Here is a 17,635-nt window from a genome sequence, read left to right on the forward strand (position 1 = left end):
CATTCTCTTTGGCAAAGACCTGGAAAAGGGAATCACAATAGGACTTAATAGGGAGACTCATAGCCATTGGCAGTCAGGAGGCTAATCTGCCTGCACCTGAAGTGTCAGCAGGGCTGATTTCCTAACTCAGCTCCCACCTCAAAAAAGCCAGCCAGGCCTTGTCTGCCCATAGTAGCAGTGCCATAAGAGCCAAGGGAGTAATCCATCCTCAACCTCACACCAAGATAAACCATATCCTAGACCACAAGATAAACTTCAAAGAATTTAAAAGGATGAAAGTCATTCTGAAGATACTATGTTTTCCAGCAATAATGGAATCAAGTTAAAAATAAATAAGAAAGACAATCATAAAATCTACAAACATATGGAATTTGAACAATCCATGGGTCATAGAGGAGGTCTCAAAGGAAATGAAACATACAACTGAATCAAAATGAACTTACAATGTATCAAAATTTTAGGGATGCAGCTAAAGCAATATTAAACACAAAATTCGTAGCACTAAATGTTTATGTTAGTGAAGAGGAAAAGTCTCTAGTAAGTAATCTACATCTTATCTCAAGAAACTAGAAAAAAAGAACAAAATTAGTTCCCAATTTGATCTATAGGCTCATGCAATTCCTTTCAAGGTCCCAGCAAGTTTTTTTGTAGAAAAGAAAAGCATTCTATAATTTATATGGAAAGTCATGAACCTTTGAATAACTACAACAATCTGAAAAAGAAGAAGAAAATGTAAATAAGTACTCCTTCCAATATTAAGATCTACTATATAGATACATTAATCAACACAGTGTGATACTGGCAGCATTGAAGAAAGAATCTGACTCTTGTTTGTTTTCTGATGTCTTTTAAACCTTTAAATGCCTTCCTCTTCTCCTTCTGCCACACATCTTGGCACACCAATAAGAAAACCTAATGCACCTTCCTTTCTCACCTGCAGGAGGTTCAAACCGTGTGAGCCTCTGCATAGAAAATCTCAACCTGCTTCCACTCCCTAGTCACTGTAAAACCCCCAAGCCAGTCTCCTTTCCCTGCCATCTCAAGTTATTTCAGATTTGCTTGGGAAGTGCCTTATAAATTGTGAGACACCTATATTTTTCTGTATATGGGCATAGAAAGAGAAGAGGAAAGAAAGAAAGAGAAAGAAAGAAAGAAAAAGAATGAAATAAAGGATATATAATGGAGATATAAACAAATGAACAAATAAGGATATGTGCATATATAATATACATATTTAAAATTATCCCATATATAATATTCCCAGATACTGTATATATTGATATTTAACATATTGCTATCAGCTCATTTTTTTCTTTTTCTTTTCTTTTTTTTTTTTGAGGAAGATTAGCCCTGAGCTAACATGTGCCATCAATCCTTCTCTTTTTGCTGAGGAAGACTGGCCCTGAGCTAAGGTCCATGCCCATCTCCCTCTACTTTATATGTGGAATGCCTGCTATAACATGGCTTGACAATTGGTGTGTAGGCTTGCAACCAAGATACAAAACAGCAAACTCTAGACATTGAAAATGGTATTAAAAGATTAAAAAAACATTCTGTTGACCAAGTATTTTATATCCAGCAAAACCATATTTCACAAATAAAGACAAAATGAAGACATTTTCAGATAAATAAAAATGGAGATAATTTGTTGCTAGCAAACATGCGCTATAACTGAAGGAAGGCTGAAGGAAAATAAAACCCATGGTAACTTAGATATGCAGGAAAGAATGAAAAGCACTCAAAGTGGTAAATGTACAGTCAAATGTAAAGATCATATATACAGATATAACTTTTAATCTCTTTAAAAAGCCATATGCCTGTTTAAAAATTAAAACAAAGTGTTGGTAGATTTATATAAAGGGAGCTATGTCATTGCAAATTTTCTGTATTTTACTAGAAGTAATAAAATATTGTTTAAAAACATTAAGTTAAAAATATAAGCTTTAATCTCTAGACCAACAAATAAGACAATAGTGCAAGGAAAATATCTCTAAAGCAAACAGTTATACTAATGTTATACTAGTTTTCACATCTTACTCAATTTTGGATCCTTCTAACTAATACAGGTTACAAGGAATGGTCCGATAGTTAAGAGAATGGGCTCTTTTATTTTTAAGTTTTTCTTGTTGTTTTTATTATTGTTTTAAATTTTACATACAGTAGAATTCTTTTTGTTATGGTGTACAGTTCTGAGTTTTAACACATGTATCATTTCATGGAACTACCACCACAAACATACAAAAAAATTCTATCACCTCCCTCAAAAGATACTTTAAAAAATTTTTAATTTAATTCAACTTAATTTCATGATATCATCCATCTATTCCACTTCTGGGTATTTATCCAAAGAACATGAAAACACTAATTCACAAAGATATATGCATCCCTCTGCTCATTGTTGCATATTCACAATAGCCAAGACTTGGAAGCAAAGTATGTTCCCATCAATGGATGAATGATATATATATATCATATATATAATTCATATTATATATATGATATATATATCACTAATATATATCATTCATATTATATATATAATGGCATACTACTCAGCAATTGAAAGACAAAATCTTGCCATTTGTGACAGCATGGATGGACCTTGAGTGTATTATGCTAAGCAAAATAAGTCAGAGATAGAAAGACAATTACCATTTAACTTCACTCTTGTGGAAGATAAACAAACGAACAAATACATACATACAGAGAACAGATTGGTGGTTACCAGAGGGGAAGGGGGTGGGGGAAGTGCAAAAGGGATAAAGGGGTGTGTATGCACAGTACCATACGACAATTAGACTTTTGGTGGAGAAGACGACACAGTCTACAGAAGTCAAAATATAGTGGCATATCCCTTAAATTTATATAACGTTATAGACCAATGTGACTTCAATTAAAAAAAAGAGAGAATGAGGGAGTGACATCAGCATCATGGTGGAGAGAGGTCTCTTAGAAATCTTCCCTCTCCAATATACAATGAAAATCATCCATACTCCAACAGAGGACATCCAAACTCAACAGAAAAATCATCAGAGAGATCCACACAGCCATGCAATGAAGTGTGGAGAGGCTGGAAACCTGCCTGGAGGTGGAATGGAGTAGGAGAAATCTTCACTCCTTCCCCTAAAGACTGTGATCCATGACTGCAGGAGGCCTTCTAGAGGGAAGGAATGGGGGAGGGGATGTTCATGGGAACACCAAAGACTCCTGAGGGCCCTTGCCACCTAGAGGGAAGCCCACTACAGGGGTGAAAGCTTTCATTGAGGGTAACGTCATAAAGCCAACACCCAAGGAGAGCAGAGGGAGAAAACCCTGAGAGCACACAGGAGAAAGTGCCCCTCCTCTCATCCACTTAGAGTGGCTCCAGCCCCTGGGACTTCAGCTGAAGTCAGAGGGCTCAGAATGCATGGCTCTTGACCTCCACCCAGTGGTGACAGCTGGTAACTAGGACCTAATAATGCCAGGATGTGACAAAACAGAGCCTCTAGCAATATCAAACACAATATTAGATCTTCAGGTCAGAGAGAAAATGACAAGTATCCAGAAATCAGTCCTGAGGACACAGAAATGTGTAATTGAAATGACAAAGAATTCAAAACAGTTATCATCAAAAAACTCAACAAGGTAAAAGACAATGTAGAGAAACAATTCAACAAATTCAGGAGCTACTTTGCAAAAGAGATTGAAACTGTGAAGAAGAATCAATCAGAAATATCAGAGATGAAAGACACAATGGAAGAAATAAAACAAAATATAGATTCCCTGAACACTCAAGCAGACACCGTAGAGGAGTGTGTCAGCATAATCTAAGATAGATATGTTGAAGTGATCCAGATAGAGGAGGTGAGAGAACTAAGACTAAAAAAAAAAAATGAAGAAAGTCTCTGAGAAATATCTGACTCAATTATGAAATGCAGCATAAGAATTGTAGGTATTCAAGAAGGAGAAGATAAGGAGAATGGAGCAGAAAGCTTGTTCAAAGAAATAATAGGAGAGAACTTCCTAAACCTAGGGAAGGAAATCCATGTGGAAGAGGCTGACAGATCTCCTAAATATGTCAGTGTAAAAAGACCTACTGCAAGACATATAGTAATGAAACTGGCAAAATTGAATGACAAAGAATGAATACTAAGGGCAGCAAGGGAGAAGAAAATAACCTACAAAGGAACCTCCATCAGGCTTTCAGTGGATTTCTCTTCAGAAACCTTACAGGCTAGGAGAGACTGTAATGACATATTCAAATCATTGAAGCACAAAAACTTTCAGCCAAGAATAATCTATCCAGAGAAAATATCCTTAAGATGATGGAGAAATAAAAACTTTCCCAGACAAACATAAGCTAAGGGAGTTCATAGCCATGAGACCAGCCCCCCCCCCCCCCCACAAGAAATACTCAAGAAGGACCTCATACGTGAAAAAGAAAAGGTGAAAAGTGTTACAAAGCACAGAGTAAGGAGTTAAATAGGAAGACAAAATCAGAGCAGGATAGCAAATACTCAAATATAGCATTAAAGACAAAGAGAAGGAAAACACCAAAAACAAAGATAATCTTGTCATTTTAACCACAATCTCATAACACAACATGGAATAAGATGTGAGAAAACCACTTAGGAGGGGAAAAGAAAAGGGACTAAATCAGTTTAGTCTATGGAAATTAGAGGCCATCAGAAAAGGGATTATCTTATCCACGAGATCTTGCATAGAAACCTCAGAGTAACCACTAAACAAAAAAGCAGAACAGAGACAAAAAAAAATAAGGAGAAAACAAGGAATCACAACATAAAAAAAATACATAACTCGATTGGTAGACCAAAATACATAGGAGAGAAACAAAGAAAATGCAGGAGAACTGGAAAACGAGTGACAAAATGGCAGCATTAAGCCCTCATATACTGATAATCACCCTAAACATAAATGGATTGAATTCTCCAATAAAAAGACAGAGTGGTGAGATGGATTAAAGAACAAGACCCAACAATATGCTCCCTCCAGGAAGCACATCTCAGTTCCAATGACAAACGCAGGCTCAGAGTGAAAGGATGGAAGACGAGACTCCAAGCTAATGGCAAACAAAAGAAAGCAGGTGTCGCAATACTTATATCAGACAAGGTAGACTTCAAGATAAGACAGGCAAAGAGGGGCAATATATAATGATCATAGGGACCCTCCATCAAGAAGAAATAACACATAAATATCTATGCATCCAACACAGGAGAACCAAAGTACATAAAGCATCTATTAAAAAACCTAAAAGAAGGCATTAATAATAACAATAATAGTAGGGGACCTCAACACTCCACTCACATCAATGGAAAGATCATCTCAAAATAAAATCAACAAACAGTGGGATTAAATGAAAAGCTAGACCAGATGAACTTAATAGATATATGTAGAACACTTCATCCAAAGACAGCAGAATACACATTCTTCTCACGTGCACACAGAACATTCTCAAGGATAGACCATATGTTGGTAAATAAGGCAAGCCTCAATAAATTTAAGAAGATTGAAATAATAACAAGCATCTTTTCCAATCACAATGCTATAAAGCTAGAAATTAATTACAAGAAAAGAGCTGAGAAAAGGACAAAGATGTGGAGACAGAACAACATTCTATTGAATGAGCAATGGATCAATGAAGAAATTAAAGGGAATATCAAAAAAAATCTGGAGACAGGTGAAAATAAAAATATACCACACCAACTCATATGGGATGCCACAAAAGCTGTATTAAGAGAGAAATTCATTTCAATACAGGCTCACCTTAACAAACAAGAGAAAACCCAAATAAGCAATCTCAGACTGCTCCTAATTGAATTAGAAAAAGAAGAATAAACAAAGCCCAACGTTAGTAGAAGGAGAGAAATAATAAAAATGAGAGCAGAAATTAATGCTATTGAAACAAAAAGGCATTAGAAAGGATCAATGAAACAAAGAACTGGTTCTTTGAGAAGATAAATAAAATTGGCAAACCCCCAGCCAGACTTAGAAAGAGAAAAGGAGAGAAAGCTCGGATAAATAAAATTAGAGATGAAAGAGGGGAAATAACAACGGATACCACAGAAATACAAGGGATTATACGAGAATACTACAAAAAATGTATATGCCAACAAAATGGATAATCTAGAGGAAATGGGTAAATTCTTAGACTCATACAACCTCCCAAAGCTGAATCAAGAGGAAATAGAGAATCTGAATAGAGCAATCACAAGGGAAGAGATTGAAACAGCTATCAAGAGCATCCCAAAGAATAAATGCCCTGGACCAGATGGCTTCCCTGTAGAATTCCGTGCTTCCCTACCAAACTTTCAGAGAGGATTTAATATCCATCCTTCCCAATCTATTCCAAAAATTTAGGGAAGATGGAACAATTCCTAACACATTCTATGAGATCAACATCACTCTAATATCAAAGCCTGACAAGAACAACACAAAAAAGGAAAACTACAGGCCAATATCGCTGATGAACATAGATGAAAAATTCCTCAACAAAATATTGGCAACCTGAATACAGCAGTGCATCAAAAAGATCATACATCATGGGGTTGACCCTGTGGCCAAGTGGTTAAGTTTGTGTGCTCTGCTGCAGGCGGCCCAGTGTTTCACTAGTTCGAATCCTGGGTGCGGACATGGCACTGATCATCAGGCCATGCTGAGGCAGCGTCCCACATGCCACAACTAGAAGGACTCACAACTAAGAATATACAACTATGTACCGGGGCGCTTTGGGGAGAAAAAGGAAAAAAAATTTAAAAATCTTTTAAAAAAAGATCATACATCATGATCAAGTGGGACTTATTCCAGGGATATAGGGATGGTTCAACATCCACAAATCAATCAATGTGATACACCACATTAACAAAATGAGGAATAAAAACCACATGATCATCTCAATAGATGCAGAGAAAGCATTTGACATGATCCAACAGCCATTTATGATGAAAACTCTTAACAAAATTGGTATAGAAGGAAATTGCCTCAAGATAATAAGGCCATATATGACAAACCCACAGCCAACACCATACTCAATGGGCAAAAACTGAACATCATCCCCCTGAGAACAAGAACAAGACAAGGATACCCACTATCACCACTCTTATTCAACATAGTACTGGAGGTTTTGGCCAGAGCAAATAGGCAAGAGAAAGGAATAAAAGGAATCCAAATAGGGAGTGAAGAAGTGAAACCCTCACTGTTTGCAGATGACATAATCTTATATATAAAATACCCTAAAGAATCTATTGGAAAACTATTAGAAAAAATTAACAACTACAGTAAAGTTGCAGGGTATAAAATCAACTTAGAAAAATCAATTGAATTTCTCTACTCTAAAAGCGAACTTACAGAAAGAGAACTCAAGAACACAATTCCATTTACAACTGCAAAAAAAGAATAAAGTACCTAGGGATAAATTAGACTAAGGAGGTGAGAGACTTATTCAATTAAACTATAAGATATTATTGAAAGAAATTGATAATGACAGAAAGAGATTCCACGCACATGGATTACAAGAATAAACATAGTTAAAATATCCATCTTACTTAAAGCAATATACAGATTCAATGCAATCCCAATCAGAATCTCGATGACGTTCTTCACAGAAATAGTGCAAAGAATCCTAAAATTCATATGGGGCAACCAAAGGCCCCAAATTGCTAAAGCAATCCTGAGAAAAAAGAACAAAGCTGGAAGCATCACAATCTCTGACTTCATAACATACTACAAAGCCATAGTGATCAAAACGGCATGGTACTGATACAAAACAGACACACAGATCAATGGAACAGAACTGAAAGCCCAGAAATAAAACCACACATATACGGAGAGCTAGTCTTCCACAAAAGTGCCAAGAACATACAATGGAGAAAAGATAGTCTCTTCAATAAATGATGTTGGGAAAACTGGAGAGCCACACACAAAAGAATGAAAGTAGACCATGATCTCACACCATAAACAAAAATAAACTCAAAATGGATCGAAGACTTGAACATAAATCCTGAAATCATAAAACTCCTGGAAGAAAATATAGGCAGTACACTCTTTGACATCGAACTTAAAAGGATCTTTTTGAATACCATGTCTTCTCAGACAAAGGAAACAAAAGAAAAAATAAACAAGTGGGAGTTCATCTGACTAATGAGCTTCTGCAAGGCATAAGAAACTAGGATCAAAACCAAGACGACCCACTAATTGGCAGAAAATATTTGCAAATCACACATCCAACAAGAGGTTAATCTCCGTAATATATAAGGAACTCACGCAACTGAACAACAACAAACAACCCCATCAAAAAATGGGCAGAGGATATGAATAGACATTTTTCCAAAAAAGATATACAGATGGCCAATAACACATGAAAAGATGTTTAATATCACTAATCATCAGAGAAATCCAAGTCAAAACTACACTAAGATACCACCTTACACCTGTTAAAATGGCTATCATCACTCAGACTAAAAATAATATGTGTGCGAGAGGGTGTGGAGAGAAGGAAATGCTTATACATTGAGGTGGGAATGCAAACTGGTGAAGCCACTGTGGAAAATAGAGTGGAGATTCCTCAAAAAACTTAAAATAGAACTACCATATGACTCAGCTATCCCACTACTGCGTATCTACCCAAACAACTTGAAATCAACAATCCAAAGTAACATATGTACTCCTATGTACATCGCAGCACTATTCACAGTAGCCAAGACATGGAAACCATCCAAGTGCCCCTCAACTGATGATTGGATAAAGGTTGTACATATACACAATGGGATACTACTCAACCAGAAAAAAAGACAAATTCATCCCATTTGCAACAAGGTGGAAAGACCTGGAGGAAATTATGCTTAGTGAAATAAGCCAGACTGAGAAAGACAAGCACCAGATTACTTTACTCATATGTGGAATACAAACAAGCACATGGACAAAGAAAACAGTTCAATGGTTACCAGGAGGGGGTAGGCCAAGTGGGTGAAGGGGAGCACCTATGTGGTGACAGACAAGAAATAATGTACAACTGAAATTTCACAGTGATGTTAACTATTATGAACTCAAATTAAAAAAAAAGAGAATGAGTTCTTGAGTCCACTTGCCACGGTGTCACCAACTGGCTGTGTTATCTTGAGTAACTTATTTAATTTTTCTATGCCTCAGTTTTTTCATCTTAAAAATGAGGGTGATGGTAATAATCTTTAAATATTGTGAGGGTTCATTTCATGTAACAACGTTAGCAAAATGTCTAGCATTGAAAATATGTTAACAACAAAGAACTAATACAGCTCAACAACAAAAAACCCAACAATCCAATTAGAAAATGGGAAAAAGATCTGAACAGAGATTTCTCCAAAGAAGACATACAGATGGCCAACAGGCATATGAAAAGATGCTCAACATCATTAGCTATCAGGGAAATGCAAATCAAAACTACAATGAGGTATCTCCTCACTCCAGTCAGAATGGTTATAATTAACAAAACAGGAAATAACAAATGTTGAAGAGGATGTGGAGAGACGGGATCCCTTGTTCACTTCTGGTGGGAGTGCAAACTGGTGCAGCCACTAAGGAAAGCAGTATGGAGTATCCTCAGAATATTAAGGATAGATCTACCATATGATCCAGCTATTCCACTGCTGGGTATTTATCTAAAGAACTTGAAAACACAAAGGCATAAAGATCCTTGCACCCGTATGTTCATTGTGGCATTATACACAATAGCCAAGACATGGAAGCAACCTAGGTGCCCGTTAAGGGAGGAATGGATAAAGAAGATGTGGTGTATATACACAATGGAATACTACTCAGCCATAGAAATGATGAAATCCGGCCATTTGTGACAACATGAATGGACCTTGAGGGTATTATGCTGAGTGAAGTAAGTCAGAGGGAGAAAGTCAAATACTATATGATCTCAGTCATAAGTAGAAGATAAAAACAACAACAAAAAGAAAAAAACATAACATTGGAGATTGGACTGGTGGTTACCATTGGGGAAGTGGGAGGGGGGAGAGCAAAAGGGGTGATTACGCTCACATGTGAGGGGATGCACTATAATTAGTGTTCGGATGGTGAACATGATGTAATGTACACAGAATTCGAAATATAATGTACATCCGAAAAAAAAAGAAGGATGCAAACAGTCATGTGAACGTAATAATGATTTTTTAAAATATAGTAGATTCATTTTCTAAAAGATTAGTGAATTTAATGAATACTAAATAGGTGTATTGAATAAATGTTAAAAAAAGAAAATATGTTAATAATTATCATTATTGTTTCTATTGAATCAGTGAGTGTGTGAAAACGTGTATTGGAAGTATAAATCTTCACATCATTAGTATATTAGAGAAAAATGCACATTGAGAGTAAAGAATTAGATAAAGTGATAAACCTAGATGGACGTTCTGGACATTTTCAGGTTTTAGGACAATTTGAGCGGTAGAAAGTAGATTGGAAAACTGGATGCAGATATTGCAGTATAGTAGAAAGAAAAAAAATAAAAAGAGGTTGAAAATAAGGTAAAGTTGCTTTCAAAAAAATGTGTCTGAGGGGCTGGCCCCATGGCCGAGTGGTTAAGTTCGCGCGCTCTGCTGCAGGCGGCCAGTGTTTCATCAGTTCGAATCCTGGGCGTGGACATGGCACCGCTGGTCAAGCCACACTGAGGTGGCGTCCCACGTGCCACAACTAGAAGGACCCACAACTAAGAATATACAACTATATACCCGGGGGCTTTGGGAAGAAAAAGGAAAAAAAAAAATCTTTAAAAAAAAAAAAGATGTCTCTGAAAGAAATGCAGTAGATAGATATTGATACAGGAAGAAATTGAACCTAAGAGAAATCAGGATATTCTTCAATGTGTGAATATGAATACGTATGAGACTTTGAAACTGCAAACACCTCAGAAATGGTCCTCTCAAGCTCTTGAGACAACAGTAGGGGGAGATGAATTTCTCTTTTCTTACTATACATATTACAGTGTGAATTTAAAAGCATAATTAGAGTGCTGTGATCTTGAACTGACCACTTAAACTCTATCAGACTCAGTTTCCTCTTCTATAAAATGGAACTATTAGCACTTTCTGCTAGTTGGTTGTAAGTTTTAAAAAAGATTTAACATGTGAAAATAATATAATATTTAGCACATAATAGATATATAAATTATTTTTAAATCATGCTCCTAGCATCTCTTTGTTCACATTTCCTTTCCTATTTTCTCCAAAAGAATATTTCCAGATAATTAAAAGCACAATTACATGTGCTTCCCAAAACAGCACCCATTGGGACTGGAGAGCCCTCAGAGAGAGAAGTTGTTTTGATAGAAGCAGATAGGATTCACCACCTGGGGCTAGGGTGTGGAAGGAGATTTCCTGGTATCGTTTGGGACATCACTCTTTGCTCAGAATGAGCTTCTGAGATGGATCTCAAGTCCTTTCTCCTGCAGGCAGGCCTTCGTTGGGGCAGTCTAGTGAGTGGCTGCTGAAAAGCAGGACTTGCCCTCGCTGTGAGCCTCTTCAGGTGAGTGGAGAATCCTCCCTTACCTAATCTCTCACATGCCTTGGTTCACAGCAGATTTTTCAGAGGCAGTAGAGCCTGATGGCTGATCTTCTGGATGAGCGATACACAACTTGCCCTGAGCCTTGATTCTTCCTTTGGTGCTCAGCGTGGACTCACATTTAAAAGGACTTGGGGAGGGATAACATAAACACAAGGGATTTTTTTTTTGAGATTGGTACCTAAGCTCACATCTGTTGCCAATCTTTTTTTTTTCTTCTTATACTCCCCAAACCACCGCCCCCCCCTCAAAATACATAGTTGTATATCCTAGTTGTAGGTCCTTCTAGTTCTGCGATGTGGGATGCCACCTCAGCATGGCTTGATGAGTGGTGCTAGGTCCACGCCCAGGATCTCAACCAGTGAAACCCTGGGCCGCTGGAAGTGGAATGCGCTAACTTAACCACTTGCCATGCCCCCAGCACAAGGGATTTTTGTTGAACAAGCTGTTTCTTATTCTGTATTCATGTTAGTGAGTGTCCGACAATGTCCGAGAAGATTCGTCATTATTGGGAGAAATAATGTTAGATTAGGATTCCAGACACTTTTCTAGTCTTGACTCTGTGTGACTTCAAGCAAGTCACTTGATCCTCTTGGTTCTGTTGCCTGATCTATAAAATAATATCCATCAAGCCACCCTACCTCAAGTTCTAACAGGCAATATGTATGTGTCCAGACGTGTATTTTTATGTGGCAGTGTATGTATTATGTTGGTATGAATATATGTGTGGTACACATATTTACATATGCATGTGCTATATAAACTTATATGCATTTATAATGTATGTGCATGCCTGATATATATGTGGATATGATCACTAATGTTAAATGTGCAGTGCATAGTTTTGAATGTGTGAAATGTGCATAATTATGTGTGAGTGCTTTGTATGTGGTATGCATGTTTATATGTGCCTGCATATGTGTAGTCATGTATGTGTTTTCATGCATGTGTGTGTGTGTATCTTTGTATGTCTGCGTGTGCATAAGTGCATTTGAGAATGGACCCATACATCTGGGTATCTAATGTAACAAATACCTTCTGAAGTTTGATGGTTAGCTAAGTCAAAACTTCATTTTTCAGTTACAACAGGAACAAAGAAATGAGGATCCACCTCATGTTGTCTTCTAAAGAAGCTAGGCATCTATTGACAAAGTGGAAGGAGTCAACAGATCTATCAAACATGTCACTTAGAATGGAGCACACCAATGCAACCTCCTGGAGGGGCTTTGTCTTCCTGGGCTTCTCTAGCTTTGGGGAGCTGCAACTCCTCCTTTTTGTGTTGTTCCTCTTCCTGTATCTTATCACCCTGACGAGCAATGTCTTCATTATTGTAGTTATCAGGCTAGACAGTCATCTTCACACCCCAATGTACCTCTTCCTTTCCTTCCTATCTTTCTCTGAGACTTGCTACACCTTGGGCATCATCCCTAGGATGCTCTCTAGCCTGGTCATGGGGATTAAGGCCATCTCTTACGTGGGCTGTGCTGCCCAGATGTTCTTCTCTGCCTCATGGGCTTGTACCAATTGCTTCCTTCTGGCTGTCATGGGCTTTGACAGATATGTGGCCATCTGTGCCCCACTGCACTATGCCAGCCACATGAATCCTACCCTCTGTGTCCAGCTTCTTGGCACCTCCTTCCTGAGTGGATACATATTTGGGCTGGGAATGACACTGGTCATTTTCCACCTTCCATTCTGCAGTTCCCATGAGATCCAGCACTTTTTTTGTGACACTCCACCAGTGCTGAGCCTGGCCTGTGGGGATACAGGTCTCAGTGAGCTAGGGATCCTCATCCTCAGCCTGCTAGTCCTCCTTGTCTCTTTCTCCTTTATCACTGTCTCTTACACTTACATCGTGGCAGCAATCCTGAGGATCCCCTCTGCTGAGGGGCGGAAGAAGGCTTTCTCCACCTGTGCCTCACACCTCACAGTGGTCATTGTTCACTATGGCTGTGCCTCCTTCATGTATTTGAGGCCCAAAGCCACCTACTCTCTTGAGCGGGATCAACTTATTGCTGTTACCTATACTGTGGTGACCCCTCTCCTCAACCCTGTTGTTTATAGTCTAAGGAATCGAGCTGTGCAGAAGGCCCTGAGAAATGCTTTCCAAGGGAGATTGCTGGGTAAAAGATGAGACCTACCTTAATGGCACAGTCTTCTCTCTACAGGATCAACATAGACCAGCAACTCTGGCCAAGGGGCCAGGTATTCAGGGCCTCAGGCCAAAGTTTTTCCACCCCCAAGCCCTGGGAGAGCCCCATCCTGCCTCCTGCACTTCCTTTATGGCTGCTGGGGAATGCAGAGGCAAGACTTCCTGCTCTGTTCACTGTGCTACCTCATGCTAAGCTCAGAATCTGAATTTTCAGATCCAGCCTCATAGATGCCACCCCTAGTTACTGAAACCCAACTCATTAAGAATTTTCTGAGTTGAACGAGATGAGGGAAGTTTGGAGTGCTCAAGTTCAAGACAGGGCTGGCTGGGGCCCTATCAAGGATACTGTAGAGATGTCTAAAATCATTAAATAATTATATTATCCAATCTATACTATTATTTGAAGATCTGAAACTCATTGAATACCAGTTTGACAAATCAATTTGAATGTGTTGTTAAATGAAAGTTATTTTCTCTCTCTCTCAAGGGGTAACCGAGTGTCTTTCATCTTTTTAGCTAGTTGTCCTCTACCTCTGGCTCATTATTGCTTTGCCCTCTTCCTTTTAATTGGCTATTCTAGTTGGGTAGCATCTATTTCAGAAAATATATTTATTGCCTATTTTCCTTGATAATTGCTGTTGTTCTCTGATGGCCTCATATTCTTGGGTATCAGGTACCCTCCTCACTTGGGTCACTTCCCAGCATGGATCCTGTTCTTTAGAATTTTTGGTGGAGCCCTTTACCCTGCCTATTTCACTTCCCACCTACAATACATCATGCATGGTTCCAGATATTCTTAGGGATAAGTAAAGGTATAATGAATTTACACAGCTCTCAGGTAGGAGTTTGAAGACAGGTTCTGAAATTTACTGTGTGACCCTGGGTAAATTACTTAATGTTTCTCAGCTTCAATGTCCTCATTTATAAAATGGTTGTAATTTCATGGTTTGCAGTGTTGACTAACTAGGATCATGCATGTAAAGAATTTAGCACAATACCTGGATCATAACAATATTTAAATAAATATTGGCTGCTGCTATTGATAATGTGCTAAGCAAATTGATATTGGCTTTTGGTTTAGGAAGAGGTTATTCTCAGTGGAGGATGAGAGAAGTCTTCATGTCTGAAGCAGTACTTGAACTTTCTCCTAAAGGATGGGTGAGTTCTGAAAGTAGTAAGTCGTAAGAAAATATGTTAAGAAAAGAGAACAGAATAGCTACAGTCTCCATAGCAAGACAATATAGGCCTGTTTCAGAGTGTGGTGAGTTGTCCAGAGGGACAATGGAATGTTTGAAAATGTCTCCCAGGTGCTGAGATACTAAGTTAGCTTGGGTTAAGATTTCTTTGCAGACAGTGGTTTGAATACTTTGCTTCAGACCTGATCCTTTTGGCAGAGGGGGATAGGACACAGTAAACCTTTGAGCAGAGAGTAGAGCGGCATTGGGAAAGTGATTTGGAGAAATAATCTAGCAGTAGAGAGGGTGATAGATCTCAGCAGGGACAAAACAGAGGCAAGGAGATCAGTAAGAAATCCATTGTCATCATCCCAAAGCAAGGTAAAGAGACCTGAAGATGGATAGGGGTATTGGAAACTGAAGGAAATTACAAACATAGGAGATTTTGAAAATGTAGGATTCACATGATTCAGCAATGAGTTAGGAATGGGGCAAGACTTGAGAAAGAAGGAAGAACTTATGTTGAGGGAATATTCAGATAGGAATCCATATTTTTCCACTCTTCCAGGGAAGAAATACATCCTATAGTTAGGATTTGGTGGAAATCAAATTTGCAAGGAAGAAAGATAAATCCCAGAGAAGAGAATACGTTGTAGAGAAGTTGGAGAGTTAATTAGTCAGATGGTAGAAAGGGCCTAGATCAGGGGAGAAAGGCCGTGTACTCTGGGGTGCTTTTCACTACAGGCTAGAAGTAATCCCCCAATTGCACTGAGCCTGTTTGAGCAAATTCATTTCTAAAATCTATTCTGTCCATCTAGCATAATGTTCCCTAAATTCACATTGAGTAATGTTGAGTAAAGGTGTTCTAAGAATTGCAAAGTAATACTCAAATGTCCATCTAACTTCTAAATGTAGTAGTGTTAAGTATGGAAGGCTACAAAAATCACTTGGAGGGGTTTTTCAAAATACGTCTTCCTGGGAACCATCTCTATAGACTTTGACGCAATTTATCTGGGGTGGGGACAGGTTGAAATAGTTTACAAAATCTCCCTAGATGATTTGAATTCCCTTTTTTGATTAAGACTGTGACCATGTGCTCAAAAAAGAACCCTCCTTCCAGGTACACACACACACACACACACACACACACACACACACACACAGCAAAGTAGAGGTCCCTCTGATGTGAACATGACCACACATGCCCAACTCATGGTCCTTTAAAGAGCCAATTAAGGCCAGAGTCTCTGGAGTCAGACTTCCTGAGTTTAAAGCCTAGTCTTGCCACTTTTCAGATGTGTGACCTAGGACAAGTTTCTTAACATTTCTGTGCCTCCATTTTCTTAATTGTAAAATGGAATCATGATGGTATGTATTTTATATGGCTTTTTTGTGATGATTAATACAGAGTCTTTAGAACAGAGCCCGTATTACATGAAGCACTCAATATAACCATCTATTATTATTTGGAGTTTCCAGATGGTATCACTTTAGGCTGTCCTATTTGTTGCCTAGTTGATGCTGGCTGAAGCTAGAGTCAGCAGTGTCCACCATCTTATATTTCATGATATCACCAGTCAAAGAAAAGCAAAGTTCTGTTACCTGGCACAACGTGTGACTGGAGAAGGTAGGAGGATGGATCTAGACCCAGAGACTTGGGAAGATTAAGTACTGGGAGATGGCTCAAAATATAGGAAATAAAAATGGCTTCCAGGCCAATGTTTGGCATGAGAGAGTCCCATAAAAAGTAAAAAGGAGTGTTCAGTTAAGAGTGGAAGAGTTTTTGAGACCAAACCAAGCGCAGGAATCATGAAAGAAAAATCAGAATGTAACCATAGGGCTATGGCTCAGAGGCAGGCTCCAATCTATATGTTGTAAAGAAGAGAATTAGCAATAAGAAGTCAGAGATGCTGGTCTAAAGTAAGTGAACAGAAAGTCAAGAAAAGATAAGTATCAATTAGGGGAAACTTAACCCTGAGATTGAGAGACACATTTGATACAAGTTCTAATTGTCATATTATAAATTGAATATTTATAGTCCCCAATTAAATAATGTATGATAATTCCCATATTACAATTTTTTGCTTGAGTGCATAGGTAGTCAGAATTTAATTTCAGAAGGAGCTGTGTATAACTCTGACAGTTCCATATTCTTATGGCATTTTTGTTGATTCTTCAGAAAAACATTGTCATCACTAGCTTCTCTTTTATAAGATGGTATAAATGGTCCTTTGTCTTAAAGAGCATTTCTTGACCTATCACGTGTCTAATAATCTGATTTAGTCCTTGTAGGGCAGGGGTCAGGTAGAGAATGGAACCATACTCACCTTTGCCTTTGGTTATTTCAAGAACACATTTTTTAGATTTTCCACAGTTGGTAAATGTAATATTAAATTATACAGATTTTCTATGCCATATCGGGCTATACTTTTTTTCAACTGTAACCATTTTTGATAACTCATAATCAGATAATCAGACATTTAGACATTTATGAGCATTTTTTTCAAATACTTTTCTACTGTCATATTTCATAGTATCCAATTGTTTAAGCAAAAATCAGTAAAACCACTTACGAGCAGCAAAGATAGCTTTTTAGTTTTAACCAAAATTCTTTTAAATGGCCTCTCTGATAAGACTTGCCCCGGACTAAGGAATGACTAATTTATATGCAAAGGATAGTATTGAGATTTAAGATTGTAATCGAGTGGCTATACACCTGGGTTGAGAGGTGGAGACTGTTTGTGCAGGATATTAGCAATTTCACAACAG

At 38.0% G+C, this 17,635-nt stretch overlaps 1 protein-coding gene across 1 annotated transcript; it reads left to right on the forward strand.

Annotated features, from left to right (window-relative positions):
- Positions 1–12,731: 12,731 nt before the first annotated feature.
- On the forward strand, positions 12,732–13,673 carry OR10Z1 (olfactory receptor family 10 subfamily Z member 1). Its single transcript, XM_014848404.2, has one exon. It carries the CDS (start codon positions 12,732–12,734, stop codon positions 13,671–13,673), a length of 942 nt encoding a protein of 313 aa, XP_014703890.2.
- The last annotated feature ends 3,962 nt before the right edge of the window (positions 13,674–17,635 follow it).

Source organism: Equus asinus, chromosome 25 (assembly GCF_041296235.1).
Source record: "Equus asinus isolate D_3611 breed Donkey chromosome 25, EquAss-T2T_v2, whole genome shotgun sequence".
NCBI lineage: Eukaryota > Metazoa > Chordata > Mammalia > Perissodactyla > Equidae > Equus > Equus asinus.